Raw genomic sequence first — 17,232 nt, 5'->3', positions numbered from 1 at the left:
GGCTTGACCTTGAACTGAACTGAGTCAGGTTCAATTCTAGGTTGAGCCTTTGAACTGAACCGGTTCAAGTGTGAACCAGCTCAATTTTGAGCTGGCTTACATATCCCTAGTTGACGGGGACTGCCTCTGGCTCCTGGGATTTACAGTGAGTAACACTGAAATAGAACCTTGTCCAAACTGCCCAAAGTATGTAGATCTTTTATTTATATTTATGTTCCACCCTTCATTCTAAGACCCCAAAGTGGTATACAACAAAAACAATTCAATAAGAACATAAAAACAGAACAAATATAGCTAAAAGCTTAAAAAGAGCAAAGGACAGCTTGTTGGCCAAAAGCCTGGATTTTAAAAAGGCAATTTTCGCTTTCCTCCTAAAGGCTAGGAGAGAGGGAACCACACAGGTCTCAACTGTTAATGAATTCCACAGCCTGGGGCAATAACTGAGAAGGCCCTGTCTTGCATGCTCATCAAACAGGCCTCAGCAGATGTCGGCACAGAGAGCAGAGCTCTCTCATCTGATCTAGTCAGGTGGGTAGATTCAGCTGGGAGCAGATGATTCCTAAGGTACCTGGAGCCCAAACTGTTTAGAGCTTTAAAGGTAATAACCAGCACTTTGAACTGTACCCAGAAACAGACTGGCAGCCAGTGCTGTGCCTTCAAGACTAGAGTAACATGTACACTGCAAGCAGTCCCAGAAATCAATCTGGCAGCCACATTCTGCACCATCTGCAGTTTCCGAATACTTTTCAAGGGCAGCCCCACACAGAGTGCATTGCAGTATTCCAAATGTGACATGACTAAGGCATGCGTGACAGAGGCCAGATCAGCCCACCCACCAGGAAGGATTGCAGCTGGTGCACCAACCAAAGTTGAGCAAATGTGCTCCTGGCTGCCGCCACCACCTTATTTTCTAGGAACAGGATGCAAACTTACTACTTCAGAGGGAGTGCAACCCCATACAGAAAAGGCTGAAACTTCATACCCGATCAGGCCTTCTGCTAACCATCATTATCTCCATCTTGTCAGGATTAAGTTTCATCTTGCTAGCCCTCATCCAGCCCATCATGGCTTCCAGGTGGCCAGAAGTTTCACATGCTGACAACATGCTGACAACTACAAACAAGGTGATCCACTTCATGGCTGCAGTTTTCGTGAGAGAATGTCCTCCTAAAGAACTACTGATTGACAATGGGACACAGTTTACCTCATTTGAAATGGAGCAATATTTGCATAACTGTTGTATATAATACAAGACTATTTCCTTGTACCATCCTGGAGGGAATAGGTTAGTAGAAAGAACGAACAGATTAATGAAAGGAAATTTACAACTGGCGACTATACAACAACAACCCTGGAAAGGTTCTGGCTGAAGAGGGGGAAGGGGCAGCAGGGAGGTACGCTGCCTCCCCGAAGGCTTTTACAGGCAAAGGTGGAGGGAGGGGTAAGTGCCCCCTCTCCGACACTTAAGGTGCCCCCCCCGGCCTCGAGCCATCCCCGCCCTGTTCCGTGCACATCCCTACTTCCTAGGCATGGCTGTCTAACATCTGGGAGTTAACAAACAGTTAACAAAATGTTACATTTTGGATATAACATTTGAATAGGGCTCCCATGAACAAATTTCAACATGTGTAGAAGTACTCGCATATAACCATACTCTCATTAATCCACATAAAATCTAGGAAATGGACATGTGGATTGGACCTAATCACATTAGACTTTATTTGCATGTTGTTTGTTTACAGTGGCCTGCTTAGAGTTTAGTGAGATGTCTTCCTACGTAAGTGTGTACAGGATTGTAGTGTTATGCTTGCTTACTTACTTGGAAACAACATTCATTGACATCAACAAGATTTGCTACTAGCTAATTGTGTTTAGGATGAAAGTACCTTGATACTTTAAAAGTAGATTTGCAGAACTGACTGGGAAACTGACATTTCCACAATGATTCAGGAGCAAAGGAAAATCCAAAATGTAAATTTTGCTATGACTGTTTTCAGTGTTTATTATAATCTAACCCCAACAAATTTTGCTCAAAGGAGATTAACAGTAATCTGTAAGCTTTGGTACATTTTGCAGAATTGGGATGTCACATTTTTGGTCATTTTTCCCAACATAAAATGTGAGGTTTGACACACAACTTCCTCTAACAATAATAAGAACCGTTAATCTTATTGTACATGCACTAGTTTCTCTAATTACGTCATCCCAAAGAATCAAAGAAATTCAGAACTCAGGAGAATAGAAAAAGAGGTTCATAAACTTGCTTTTGATCTTTATTTCATCCAGGAAACAGACAGCCTACAGGCCCATCCCACTTGAACTCTCTTATCTTTTTGAGGTTTCCCCATCACTGTTTCACTAGCTACTTCTCTCAGATATTTTCCTGCTCTACATTTCTCCCAATGCTCTGCCACCTTCATTTATTATTTCCTCAGCTCCTTTCTTTTCAAGCCACTGTCTAATCAGACTTCTTTCCTCCAACCCCTCTGCTTACAGAGGCTTTTGACTTTTAGCTTTCCAGTCTCCTTCCTGCCCAGGACCTCTGTCCACCTTCCTTACACAGATTTTTATATTTCTGGGTTCTGTGCAAGATTTTTCTTAGCTAAGAAAAATCATCATTCTATCACTGGACCTTTCCCTTCATCTGCTAAACAGATTAGGACCATTTCATGACATCCCCGCTGTTAAGCCAATTATTGAGGAGGGGATCCTTCTCAGACATGATACAAGCTAACTTTAGTTTTACTTACGCATGTACACACACACACACACACACACACACACACACACACACACACTTAACCATCCAGATAAGTGTATGTATGTTACCCAATGCTTCCACAATACTGTACAATAAATAACCCACAAGACATATTATTTAATACTATGCACCCTCTTGAATGGTCACAATTTTTAGTATGCTTGAGTAACATCTAGTAATTGAAAGACTGAAAAACAGGCAGACGCTGAACTTACTCCTGGAAACAGTGTTCCCTCTAACAGGGATTCCCAGATGTTGTTGACTACAACTCCCAATAATCCCCAAGCAAAAGCCATTGCAGCTGGGAATTCTGGGAGTTGTAGTCAACAACATCTGGGAACCCCTATTAGAGGGAACACTGCCTGAAAAGTACATCTTTTTGTTATTGCTGGCAAGAGATTTTATCACACTGTAAAGCACAGGAAGCAGAGGGCTCTGTAAGGAGAAGAAGAAGTGAAGCAATGATGTTACCCTTGAGAGGTTCGGGGCAAAAGACATTTGATGTGGGATATCTGTGACTGGCACTCTCATTTGTTTCCCCCTTGCAAGCAGCTATGGAGTGGGGAGACATTCTAGTTTTGATCAGAGTGGTGGTACTGGGCCAGTGCATGTTTAACCCTTTACGCCCCCAACCCCCCCCCCCCCCCCGCATGCTGTTTTCCTGACCAAAATCAACTTCCCCTCACAAAGGTGCTATTAGGCCCTCTGGGAATTTAAGTTCTGGGAAACAGCATGGGAGAAAGTGTTAAACGTCCTGTAAACACCCCAGTTCCAGTGCTGCATCTCTGATCAGTTGCTCCAAAGGGCAACAAAAAACAATGACTGATCCAGTCACAGATCTCCCACATCACATCTGATGTACATCACATCTGATGGAAGTGCTCATTGCAGGGAGCTGTAATTCAGGAGATGGGACAGATCTAACTGTTCTAGATGGGGTTACACTCCCTCAGAAGGATCAAGTATGCAGTTTGGCAGTATGTCTGGATCCAAACTTCTCTCTGAGACCTCAGGTGGAAGATAAGGAGCGTTTTTAATCAGCTTTGGCTGATACACCAACTGCAACCTTTCCTGTAAGAAAGTGACCTTCAAACAGCGGTGCACATGCTGGTAAACTCTAGGCTTGTCTACTTCAAAGCACTCTATGTTGGGCTGCCTTTGTATGCCTACGTTGGTCCAGTAACTGCAACTGGTGCAGAATGCTGCTGTTAGGTTGGTCTCCAGGATGTCCTGAAGAGACCATATTACCATATTACAGGTGAAACTCAGAAAATTAGAATATCATGCAAAAGTCCATTAATTTCAGTAATGCAAATTAAAAGGTGAAACTGATATATGAGACAGACGCATTACATGCAAAGCGAGATAAGTCAAGCCTTAATTTGTTATAATTGTGATGATCATGGCATACAGCTCATGAAAACCCCAAATCCACAATCCCAGAAAATTAGAATATTACATGGAACCAAGAAGACAAGGATTGTAGAATAGAACAATATCGGACCTCTGAAAAGTATAAGCATGCATATGTATTCAGTACTTGGTTTGGCCCCTTTTGCAGCAATTACTGCCTCAATGCGGCGTGGCATGGATGCTATCAGCCTGTGGCACTGATGATGTGTTATGGAAGACCAGGATGCTTCATTAGCGGCCTTCAGCTCTTCTGCATTGTTTGGTCTCATGTCTCTCATCCTTCTTTTGGCAATGCCCCATAGATTCTCTATGGGGTCAGGTCAGGCGAGTTTGCTGGCCAATCAAGCACAGTACACTGTATACTTTTTGGAGGTCCGATATTGTTCTATTCTACAATCCTTGTTTTATTGGTTTCATGTAATATTCTAATTTTCTGGGATTGTGGATTTGTGGTTTTCATGAGCTGAACGCCATGATCATCACAATTATAACAAATTAAGGCTTGACTTATCTCGCTTTGCATGTAATGCGTCTGTCTCATATATCAGTTTCACCTTTTAATTTGCATTACTGAAATTAATGGACTTTTGCACGATATTCTAATTTTCCGAGTTTCACCTGTATGTTCTGAAACAACTACACTGGCTGCCAGTAGGTTTCCAGGCAAAATACAAAGTGTTGGTTATCACCTAAAGCCCTTAATGGCTTGGGCCCAGGGTATTTAAGAGAATGCCTTCTTTGTTATGAACCCCTTTGCTGTCTAGTGTCAAAGGAGATTTGTCTGAGGGTGCTGCCAAATTCGAATGGTAGAGACTCAAAGATGAGCCTTCTCTGTAGTTTGTTTTTGTTGTTGTTTATTTATTACATTTCTACACCGCCCTATCCATCCAAAGGCTATGAGCTGTGTATATCTATTTTTTCAATTTATATACCACCTTTCCTAAAGCGGCTCAGTGTAGTTTACATTAAAATAAAAAACACATAATAGAACAATTAAAATTAAAAGATTTTTTTAAGCAGATTAAAATAAAAATTAAAACTAGGTATCATTAAAAGCCAGGCTAAAAAGATGAGTCCTTAAGGCTCTCCTGAAGGCCTCCAAGGAAGATAATCCTTTTATCCAGGGGGGGTGGTTTGTTCCCATTGCCCTGGGCTTGTGAAATGCATTCCCTGTTGAGATTAGAGCTGTTCCATACCCAATAGATTCTAGGAAACAACTGAGGACACATCTCTTCAGCCAGGCTTTTGGCTGAATTTTACTGATTTATTGTTTTAATTTGAATGTTATATATGTTTTAATGTTGCTTTTAAATTTCTGGTTGTTTTTATTTTTTGTAAACTGCCTTGAGACTTCTGTAATCGGCAGTATATTATTTAATTATCATTAAATTTTTATACCGCCTTTCACTAAAACAATCTCAAGGTGGTTTACAAAACATTTAAAACAATATAAAACAGTTACACAATAAAAATATTAAATTGGAATATAAAAATACAACCCTAATGAAAAGTTTGAAAAACATATACAATATTTTTTTTAAAAAAAAATACAGAGCAGCAGCAGAAACAACAACAACAAAACCACTCATATAAAAGCCTGGGTAAAAAGCTAAGATTTTATTTGTTTTCTAAAAACTGTGATGGAGACTGAGGAGTGGATGCCCACTGGGAGAGTATTCCAAAGTCTGAGGGCAATAACTGAGAAGGTCCTGTCCCGCATACATGACAGCCAAGCCTTGCTCATTCTCAGCAAACGGAGCAGAGCCCCCTCTGATGACCTTGCCAAGTGGACAGAAACTCTTGGGAGCAGGTGGTCTCTCAGGTATCCAGTATATAACAGATGATAACACCACCTAGAGTCACCTAATGGTGCAGCGGCGAAATGACTTGACTAGCAAGCATGAGGTTGCCGGTTCAAATCCCCGCTGGTATGTTTCCCAGACTATGGGAAACACCTATATCGGGCAGCAGCGATATAGGAAGATGCTGAAAGGCATCTTCTCAGACTGTGCGGGAGGAGGCAATGGTAAACCCCTCCTGTATTCTACCAAAGACAACCACAGGGCTCTGTGGCTGCCAGGAATCAACACTGACTCGATGGCACACTTTACTTTAACACCGCCTAGAGATGTATATATCAGGTGCTATAAAAATATGATAATGTATTAAATAAGTAAGTGTTGGCCTGAAGTGGACTTCAGTGGTAAAAAGACTAGATTTTTTTTTCTGCAAAAGAAAATAAGTGCAGCATTAACCTTATATGTATAGATACATCTACCTTGACGGCATAATTTCGTTAGGTAACCTGCTTGCAAACTAATTTAGATTCCGATGAATCAGACTCCATTATGCAGGGCTTATAATGAAATTAGTCATTTTCACACAGCCAATCTGACATTCTTTAATATATCCCATAAGTAGTTATTAATAGCTTTCACTGATCCTATGTGTCATTTTATATTACAGCTTTCATCCTAAGGAATCTCAATAGTGTTTGTATTCTTACTAGGAAAATGCCCATCATTATGATGGGAAGAGTACGTGCGAAGGGAGGGGAAACGGGAAATACATTATGGAGATTGCAAAAGGCTGCAAAGACTCGCATTGCCTATGTTCCTATGCATTCTCCTGTGGGATCTCTATTAATGGATCGAGCCCACAAGGTGTCAGGGTTGAGCACAGGTTTTCCCTCATGTTCCCAATGTCAGCATTCTTCCCCATAGAAGTCAGTGGCAACCATTCTCTGCAAGATCCCCATCAATGCCTCCCACCTGAACCCACATTATAGCCAGAAAGCAGATTTGCTATCACACAACAGTTTGAGCAACATCTTACTGTTAACCATATAAAACCAACAATATATTTTATTGCCAGATGATGGAACTCAACTCTGGAGGGATGAAATGTCCTACAAGACTAGGTAAAACACCCACTTTGGCTTCCACCAACTTTCAGTCTAGTGAAACATCTACATTTATCTCCTGCTCTGACAGTATAAAGTCTGCCTTGTTCCTTTACTTTTTCTGGATCTCAGAAGGAACCTGTGTTTGAAATTAGTGCTGGAAACAAGTCTCAGTAATCACTCTCTGGTCCCTGGGGGTGGGGAATCAATACCTGGTAATGATGCAAAACTGTTCATCTACAACAAAATCCAGGACAAATTATATTGCTGGAGTAAGTGATTGGGCAGGAGAAGAAAATTAAATATCTCACCAGGGCTTGCTGCCTGTGCTCCCTAAGACACCCTACACCTGCTGAAAGAAAGAGGGATCATATCCCATTATACTCAGAAAAGTGGAAAGTGGGTGGCTGGCAGCCTTTGGGGGAGCCACAAAATGGGGGCAGATACCGCAGCCCTAGGGGGGCAGTGGACCGCAAGAACTCTGCTGCCTTCCCTTCCCATAGACAGTGCCTGCCAGGATCCTGAGCCAGTTTAGATTATGAGAGCCAATGCAACTTTACTTGCATTACTGCAAGTAAACTGCAGATGGTGACCCTCATCTGCAGTTTGCTGCGCAGCTGGGCCCCGGGGAAGTGGCACAGATTCTGCAGCTGGCCCAGTACGAGCAAAGGGTGGCTTTGCAGCTCTGCCTCACTGGTACTGGCCTAGAACTTCAACTGCACATTCACACCATCTTCCTGCCCACAGCAATATCACAAGGCAGCAGATAAAGTTCTCTGGCTCCTCCCAACACACCTCCTGTAGCTCCTCCCAGCTGCCTGCCTCCTGCAGATGGGCATGGAGCAGCAGTCTGGGGAGTACAGAAAGAGAAGGCAGGGAGGTCGGCAGGCAGGCTGCTGAAACAAGCATCAGGCACATTAATGGAGAAGTCTCCCCACTGTGGCTGGATGAAGGATGATATGGATTGGATGAGCTGGATGAAGGATGATATTAAAATCTCCTGTATTATTTTTAATAGACACTGGGAAATCAATGCCAATTCCAGTATACTTTTGTCAAGTCTGAGAGGGTGGGCAACTGTGTTCCCCCTAAAGCGTGTACATGTGTGTGTGTGTGTGCGCGCACACACACACACACGTTTTTGAAGCCCACTCAATTAATTTTAGATCCCACTCAGGATGAACCAGGAATGCACCACTCTGAATGCACATGCGCGCACACTGCCTTGATGCTGCCACTCAGAACAAAACTCATTTTACACAGAGATGAAAAAAAAAAATAGTGGGAACACTGGTTGGCAACCCCAGCCCAGCCCAAATAATTATGTTTATGTGCCAAAGAAGTGAAAACAGAATGGAAAGGGCATGAATTAAATTATGGTCTTAACTGTGGCGTTGTGTGGGAGAAAGTAACTAACACCACTGAAAGTAAGATGTACTAAAAAGATAGTGTCGCCAGTATTGATGTATGGTTTAGAATTTAGGGCAATGAGGCAGGCTGCCAGAGTTAATTTAGTAATAAGAATGCAAATGTGGCCATTAGGAGTGGTATTTTAAAAGAAATTATAAAGAGAAAGGAATGAAAGAGAAGTAAGTTGCAAAAGACACAAGGTTGCAATGGCTTGGAGACATGGTGGGTGAGAACAGAGCTTGGTATAAGACAGAAGCCATTTTCACATGGAATGCTCAACAGATGTACAGTCTATATACAAATTCAATTATCCACACCTTATGTTCAACAGATGTACAGTAGTACACTTCCTATCTGCACCTTGCATAAGGTGTTAAGGGGCCTGTACCTCGGTTTGGTTGGAAAATAATGCAGTGTTTAAAGGAATGCAATAATTCATACAAAAACACATACATGGTTACAGATACCTGTATGCACAAACAACATAATATCTGAATAGTGCTGGAATCTCTGATAGGCATTCAGAAAATGATGTGCCCTTTGCAGATAGCAAGTACCTTCAAACTATCTATATATCTGACCATCAATCTTGCATTCTTTGTAAAATCAAGATTTGTTTGTGTGTGAAAATGTGTATCCAGGCATACAGATAGAACTATTATAAAATACATACTCCTGCATTTGTATAACACAAAAATCCACTTGTGGGCAAGTATATACATCTGTACATACTGTGCATTGCCCATGAACAAAATTACAGTTTGTCATTATTCTGGGATGAGTGGAGATACAAGTAGCAGACTGCTGAAGTCTGTTAATATTCACATCCCTGAGCAGTAAATCTCTAAATCGTGTTCTGCTTTTGCACATTCATGCCAAATATATTTATTCAAACAGGAAAGAGCTTTGAGTTGGAAGAAATGTGTGGGAATGGAAAACCATAAGGTGTACACATACAAGCTTTCTGGAAAGCAGTCCAGGAAATTATAGGTCACATTCTACTTAAGGACCATCAATTCATACTACTAAACAGATACAGGGAAAAGAAGTTCCTTTTGTGCCCTATGAGAAACTTATAACAAGCAGCTTAGTTATACACCATGTTGGGATATTCTGAGGGCCAGTGGCTCACATGATGCACAAGGCATCATGTTTCCAATGTAAGTTCTGCTGCGCAAGTGTAGGTGTGATGTTTTAAATAGTTGCTCGTGTTCTTGTGTTGCACCATCGGGGCTCGCTTCCATGTATGCTGCAGCACCAGCCAATCGGGAATGCAAGCATTGCATGGTTCCAGGGACGTAACTACCATTAGGCAAGGGGAGGCAGTCGTCTTGGGGCCCCACTGCCTCGAGGGGCCCCCCAGAGGCACATCACATGACTCCCCGCCCACCCATGTTGCACCCCCTATGAATTATGTTGAGTCTCTTGGAGATCGGCAGGAACAGAGAGTAAAAAAAGCTAGATTGTGAAGTGTGTTTGTGTGTGTATATCAGCGAGGGGCCCATTTTAAAATCTTGTCTCTGGGCCCCCTCCAACCTTGCTATGCCCCTGCATGGTTCATCATGTGAATGATTGTGACATAGTAGTTAGAGTGTTGGACTAGAACCAGAGCCAAATCCCCACTCAGCCACAAAGTTCACTAGCAATCTTGGGCCATACCAGGGGATGAACAAGCGGGGAGGAGACAAATGTCCCTATGACCCTGAAGGAGGAGGACTCTGCCAGTTGGGTGACACTTCTTCAGAGAGGCATGAAGGTGAGAGCTGTCCCCCTCATGTGCCTCTGAAGAAGTGGGGGGCAGGAGCCCATCTTCACCTTTGGTCAATCTTTATGACTCCACCACTCCAACCTTGCTACAGCCCTGGGCGAGACAGAGAGCTGTTGCAAAAAGAAAGAGGAAATAGAACCATATATCTACTCTGAGCTCCTTGGCGGAAGGATGGATAAAAATGCAACAAGCAAAGCAAATTATGGGTAGCACAGAACTAAATATCTCCATGTGTCTCATTAATTTCACCACAAAATATGGGGCTTCATGAGAAATGGAAGAGATTGACTCCTAGTGAAAATTCAAGTAAAAACTGAGATGTGTAAGCAGCACAACACCTACAAAAAGGTAACAATTTTTGAACACACAAACCTTGTTTCCAGCATATGTGGAACAAATAAACATTCAGTGGAGTGGCCAAAGCTAAATAAATACAGGTGTATGCAGAGAGAAGGTAAAGGGAAGGGGAAAGAACAAGGAATATCTTTTTAAAATGACATCCATGTCTGAACTGATGTACAGGTACATTTTCTGTTGTATTTAAAGGAGGAGGAGAAGTGGGCCAGAGAACCCTATCAATATGCAGCACTGAAGCAAAGGCGTTGAGTAATGTGTTGTAACATACAGTAATAAATTCTTCCCAGCTAACTGGGCAAAGAGGCACTTCTTAAAGTGGCATCTCTCTTATATTTAGCAGGGAGAGAGCAACTGTCCCTGTCCAACCCGGCTTGGTGTACCTTTTAGTGGCTCTTGTCTCACTTGTGGGGTTTTTTTTTTAGATTGTCAGCTCCTTTGGGACAGACAGCCATGCTCTTATTACTTTTGCTAAGGAAACTGCTTGGATAACTTCTTCTTGTTCTTGTTGTTGATAATGATAGGCAGTATGTAAAAATTTCAAATAAATAAGTAAAGTATAACCTGTCACATTTCAGTGCAAGAAAAAGGGTAGCAAGTTTGGAGTGAGCCCTGGGACAAAAGTGAAGATGTGCCCCTTCACCCTTGTTGTTCTTCACAGAGTCACACGGGGAGAGTAAAGAGCAAGCTGTCACCCAGCTGGTGGTCTCAGGGGCCCAGTGACATTTGTCCCCCTGACCGTTATTCGAGTGCAGCTAAACTTGAATGCCAGTGTACTGAAGGAGTTGAGATACAGTCCCCATCTAGGCACTTTCCAGATTAGCTCCTCAAAAGCAGCAAAACGCTTCCATTCAGGCAAATCACATTTGAAACTAAAACAGCAAGGGGAGCAGTCTTACAGAAACTTAACAACCCAAAAAAGCAGCAACCTTTTTACTCCGGATACACAACGTCATAACACTATATCGCAATGATTAAATTCAAAACAACGCATCGGAAATGGGAACAGCACCCTGCAGTCAGCGTAGACACTGCGGTGTCACAACACAGGAAATGTGGAAGCACACTTCGGAGATCTGCTGTGACCCACTGCAGGGTGTTCTCTGGAAAGCACCCTAGTACCCTCATGTCCTATAAGGGTGCTCACACACCTGAAACATCAATGTGTCCAAAATATCATAAATATAAAAAAATATGTGCATACCACACATATAGACACATTGACTCTGCTACTGACTATGTGGCAAGCGGGGGAAATCCCTTACTTCCTTGCTCACCCTGCTGTACTGGTGAAAGCTGAGGAAGCCTGAAGGGGTCAAGACAGCAGCTCTCCCTCCTCAATCTCAAGGGCTAGGTTGCAGGAATAACTTGGCCTGTGAGGATGAAGAGGAGCTGCAGTCTAAAGGGGTCAACAGCAACGGAGGTAGCTCCGTAGATTTTATTTATGTATATCCTGCTTTTCCTCCAAGGAGCCTAGAGCAGTGTACATGGCTAAATTTATCCCTACTACAACCCTGTGTGTGGTAGGTTACACTGAGGGATAAATGACGGGCCCAGAGTCACCCAGTGAGTTTCATGGCAGAATGGAGATTTGGACTCAGGTCTCCCTGGTCTTAGTCCAACATTAGTAACAACTACACCATATTGATGTTAGATCTAGTATACCAAGATCTATGATCACTCTTGTTAGGAGCCATCACCCAGAACGAGGAGAGCCTTGCCACAGAAACCTGTGATAAGGGTCTCTCTCTGATTACTCCTTACTGTCAGATGTGTCAGTTACACAGACAAATATTGCTAGTGGATTTGTAAAAAACAGTCTTGTATAAATATCTTATGGATAAAGGAACTAGTTATAATCATTAGAAAATCAGCATTGTAAGACAGGAAGTTACCTCACAGACTGTGAAGTATAAACTGCAGGTGGGTCACCAGGCTGCTCGTCAGGGCCAGATCAGAACAATGGTCCAAACAAAGGACTGGGGAACAGACATAGCTATTAAGAGCCAAGAAGAGGAACGCTCTTTGTCTTCAACCAATTCTGATTCATTATCTCATCCTCTGTGTCAACCAAAACAGCCTCGGTTCCCTTCAAATACAGGTGTTTTGTATGGTTTTTAAAGGTACCTGATGTCCCATAGTTAGGGCAGCAACCTTGACCTATCACTAGCTGGTGGCACTTAATGTGAAAGAATTAGTTGGTTCAAGTCTCAGGCATACTCACTAGGTAGTCGTAAGCAAGTTCTTATTCTCCCCTCCATCTACAGTGTGGGGATAACAATACAATCCTTCCATTACTGATGTATATGTTACTCGGATCATATTTGTCTGTACGCTCGAAAGTAATAAATGCCAAATAGGATTGTTATGCTTTCCATTGGTCATGGATGGGCTGGATAAGAGAGCTCTCTCCAGCCAGTCCTGGGCTTTAAAAGACCATTTATGAAAACTAATGCCAGTATGAACTGAGAGTAAGAAAGGCTCATTCAGAAGAAGAGAGTCAGCCCATCTCCTTGGCAATGGAAGGGGGATTTGTCATGGCTCTACCCATCTTTTCTATTTAGCTGATGCTAACAGTAGGTAGCAATTGACCAGTGGCATTTCTCTTACATTGTTTGAGGTTTGCTTATTTATTTCATTTTATATCCCGCTCTTCCTCCAGGGAGCCCAGAGCGGTGTACTACATACTTAAGTTTCTCCTCACAACAACCCTGTGAAGTAGGTTAGGCTGAGAGAGAAGTGACTGGCCCAGAGTCACCTAGCAAGTATCATGGCTGAATGGGGATTTGAACTCGTGTCTCCCCGGTCCTAGACCAGCACTCTAATCACTACACCACGCTGGCTCTTTTTTATTCAGGCAGGGTCTACTGCTCACAAACAAAATTCAATTAGACTATTTGAATTAAAAAATGAGCTGCAATCAAGCAATATTATCCTATGCAAAAAAATAAAATAAAAAATAAGGAGCAAAAAGCAGCAGTGCAATATAAATATGTAATACTTTATAAATATATAAATATATAAAATATAAATATATAGAGCTCTTCAACAAAACTTTCTCAAATAAGTTAGCAAAGTAAAAAATATATATTTCAGGTATAATGCAAGAATGAGATTTTTTAAATGGTTGGAATATCAAAGTTTGCATTGAAGTAGTTGATATAGGACAAATTAAATTATGCAGTTTATTTGGCTGAAGGTCCAGCATGAAAACACCTGAGAAAACATTAACCTCCGACCTAAAATATAGTAGGCAACAGCCACGCAGTCTAGTTAGTCATGACTAAGCACCATTGAAATCAATGAGACAAGTTAGTTATTATTAACTTAAGTCCCATTAATTTCAATGGCTAACTTAGTCTGGATGTTGCTTACTGTATTTAAATTTCCAGCAGAAATCTGAGTGAGCTGTGAGATTGTTTGCACAGTTCCAATATTTACTGAAAGGTTCTTGTAGGAACTTTAGCCTCTTGATCAAATCACAGTCCATTCCCAAATATCCTCTTTTACTCTTACTTTATTCACATAATACTGTGAAATAAAGACAGTGGGGGAGAGTAGTGCAACAGCTAGTCATGTCTATACGCAGGCCTAGCTCCCAAATCCAACCCCTCCTTTGCTAGTTGGGAAACAGGCCTGAGAGTAGTTAAGCATGTCTGTGGACCTGCTGAAATCTTGAGATCTGCTTAGAATCTGTCACGCAACACCACCCCTATTATTTTCCATTGCCACATTTTGAGATTTTTCCTCCTCCATCAGTGCCACTCAACAGCTGATGGCACATTATTGTTAAGCTGCAAGCACAGGACCGATGAGAGGTGACATTTGTGCCCTGCTGCCTGACCCACTGCCCTCACTAAGCCTCTGCACAATGTGACGTCTGTCATCTACCAGCCTGAAAACATGCCCCATTATTCTGCAGTGAAAAGAAACGCACAATTTAACATTTATTCACCATCAATATACATAATGTCTACCCATTCTCCTCCTCACGCCTCATCCTAGTTACACTACTGAGGCAAGGGATCTGTGGTACCAGTCTGCAGACAATTTAGTACTGAAGAAAAGCAAACTTCCCAAACCGACTACTACTGAAGACCATCTCCATCGTCCTAATCCATTTCCCCCCTTAAGCATCACTAACTTTATTATGCAATTTGCAACGATCGTGCTCTCTCCATTGTTTTAACTAATTAGAGCATGTAGGGAGAGAGTGCGAGACTCGATTGTCAGTCATACACGAGTCAAGGCAATGTAGGCGAAAGGTTGATTTGTAGCACCCGAGGGAAAGCATATGTAAACGAAAGTTGCTTGTTTACATGCAGATCTTTTCTTCCCCCGACCAGCCAGCTGTCACACTAGAGGCAGGCAGGTTAAAACTTCTCCCTTCCTACCTGCAGCAGAGGAAGTTTCAAAGAGCAGCAGCCGCCAACCACCCAGTCCCCCTAAGATTGATTGATTTATTACCTTGGTGAGCTGGGCGATCTTCTTACACATTTTCATATGCATTTCCTGATCGCCTTCCTCCGATGAACTACAATGACTAGTAGCTTTAGAAGACCCATTGCAAGTCCCAGCCTGATGGACCTTGTTTATACCCGAAGCCATCAGGCAGCGAGCTACAAACGTTTAAAAGAAGAAGAAGCCTTGAAGACGGCTGTAATAACCGCTCTCTCCCACACGCACAGCTCACTAGCAAAAGGAAAAACACTTCAGTTCCCAAACCGAGCTGGCTGAAGGCGCAGCTACCTGCCTTCCTCTCCTCGTGTGTGCCTGCCTGATCCCCAAGCAGAGCACGCGGGCGAGCAAAAGCAGACCACCTTTGCAATTGCAAGCCCACCCCGCCGCCTCCTCCCGCCCGGGTCCCTCCCCCCTCCCCGCTTCCGCCACGAGGAGACGCCGCTGGCTGGATGCTACACATTCCCTTGGGGAGACGCTGAGCCCGTCGCCCTGGCGAAAATTGCTGAGATCGCTGGAGATGATTTAAAACATTAAAAAAGCGGAAGAGGAGAGGAGGAGACAGAGCCCCCCTGCTGGCTCCGAGCCAGGCGCTCTCTCGCTTCGCATGCTGTTCCCAGCAGTGGCCAGGCGCTTCCGGGGAGCCCACAAGCACGGCTTGAAAGCAACATGTTGTCTGCCCCCGTTGGTCGTTCAGTCCCAGCATGTTTTTCCGACGTGTGCTGCCTCTGCACCTTCGGGGTCCTGTTAGTTTTCGTGGCGAAGAGCCACTGATGGGCTCAGCCGCCATGAATGTCTCTCTAACCCCCCTTTTAAAGCCGCCCAAGTCCCACCATTAGTGACAGCAGTTTCCCCAAGTACATTATGTGTTGCCTGAAGTTCTTCCCTTTGTCCTGCATCTTCCGCCAGTCGATTTCATTGGGTCGGGTGGTTATGAGAAAGAGGGTGGCTGGTGGGATGCTCCACACCAGGCCCAATGCATAGTGGCTGAGTGTGCCATTTCTTTCCCAGGGCCACCATCAGTCTGCTCCTGTGTGCTTCGCCCACTTGGCTCAGTCCCAGATGTTAAGTGGAAGAGGGTAAAGGGAAGGCACATTTCCCTTGAAACGTAATCCGTTTCGCCCTTGCCGGCCCAGAGAAGAAAGTGATCTATCCAGCTGCCAAACCAGCAGATGGATTTCCAGCGGAGGAAAGTGGGGAGGAGGCGAGCTGTGGGGAGGAAGCGGATTTTTAAGTACCTTCCTTTCAGATGCAGTTATGGTTGGAAGGGAAATTGTTTTTTAAAAGAAAGGATGCTGCAGGTGGGAATGGATTTTAATTCGAAACCTACATGCTCAAAAGCCAGACAGTGAACTTCTCACTCTTATTTTCCCTTTTAAGGAATTTAGATGTGGTGAAAGAAGCTGGAAGACTGGAGGATTTGTAGGTTACTTTCCAAAAAAGGATACAGAGCATCTTTAGGTCTACAATCCTATGCATGTGCACTTGGGAGTAAGTTCCAGGAAAAGTTGCCCGTGATGGTCTACAAAATGGAGAATTCCCTTTAAAGTTGCAGTCCGATGCTCTTTTCCTTGGGCATAAGTCCAGTGACTTCAGGACTTACTGCCAAATAAATATACATTTGTATTAGTCTGCCTGCTCCATATCAGACACTGGCATAACTCTCTATTTCCTTAGGATTGGCTTTTGGGAGGATACTGAGGGCTGCAGCATGGAAGAGTGGGTAGGAAAGTCCCATTCCACAAGTGGAATACTGCTCATGGTTTTCTGGATCCAGCTGACAATGTGCTGAACTCCATCATATAAGTAGAAAAAGCACCTTGAATATTGATCTTACTGTTGGGATTTGTGATTATTTAGCAAAGCACCAAGGAAGCTACCACTCCAGTTACAGAGTGCAGAGTTTAGTTTTTGCAGCTATTTAAGTAACATGCATGGAGATAACTGTAGAGGCTAAACTAAATTTTATTGGTGAAGTACATTTGAGATAGGAAAGACCTATCCTATCTATCAGCTACATAATGAATAGGTGGGGAGAGAGAGATGTTTCCATCTTCTCTCTAGGAGGAAAGAAAGAGGACTGACTCACTACAGGAAGTACCTGAGGAGTCAAGGCAGGGGTCATAGAGTAGAGGCAAGCAGGGACAGGTAAGGAGACCCTCACTA

General features: G+C 43.2%; 1 protein-coding gene across 3 annotated transcripts in view; it reads right to left on the bottom strand.

The window, feature by feature from the left end:
- Positions 1-15,428, bottom strand: part of FAM184B (family with sequence similarity 184 member B) — a 79,486-nt gene extending 64,058 nt beyond the window's left edge. For all 3 annotated transcript variants that reach the window (XM_053254935.1, XM_053254936.1, XM_053254937.1), the window contains exon 1: positions 15,076-15,428. In XM_053254935.1, the coding sequence (XP_053110910.1) occupies positions 15,076-15,216 (141 nt within the window). In that variant the 5' untranslated portion in view covers positions 15,217-15,428. The remainder of the gene's footprint in view (positions 1-15,075) is intronic.
- Positions 15,429-17,232: the final 1,804 nt, after the last annotated feature.

This window comes from Hemicordylus capensis, chromosome 5 (genome assembly GCF_027244095.1).
Source record: "Hemicordylus capensis ecotype Gifberg chromosome 5, rHemCap1.1.pri, whole genome shotgun sequence".
Taxonomy (NCBI): Eukaryota; Metazoa; Chordata; class Lepidosauria; order Squamata; family Cordylidae; genus Hemicordylus; species Hemicordylus capensis.
This window is presented reverse-complemented; position numbering and strand designations above follow the sequence as displayed.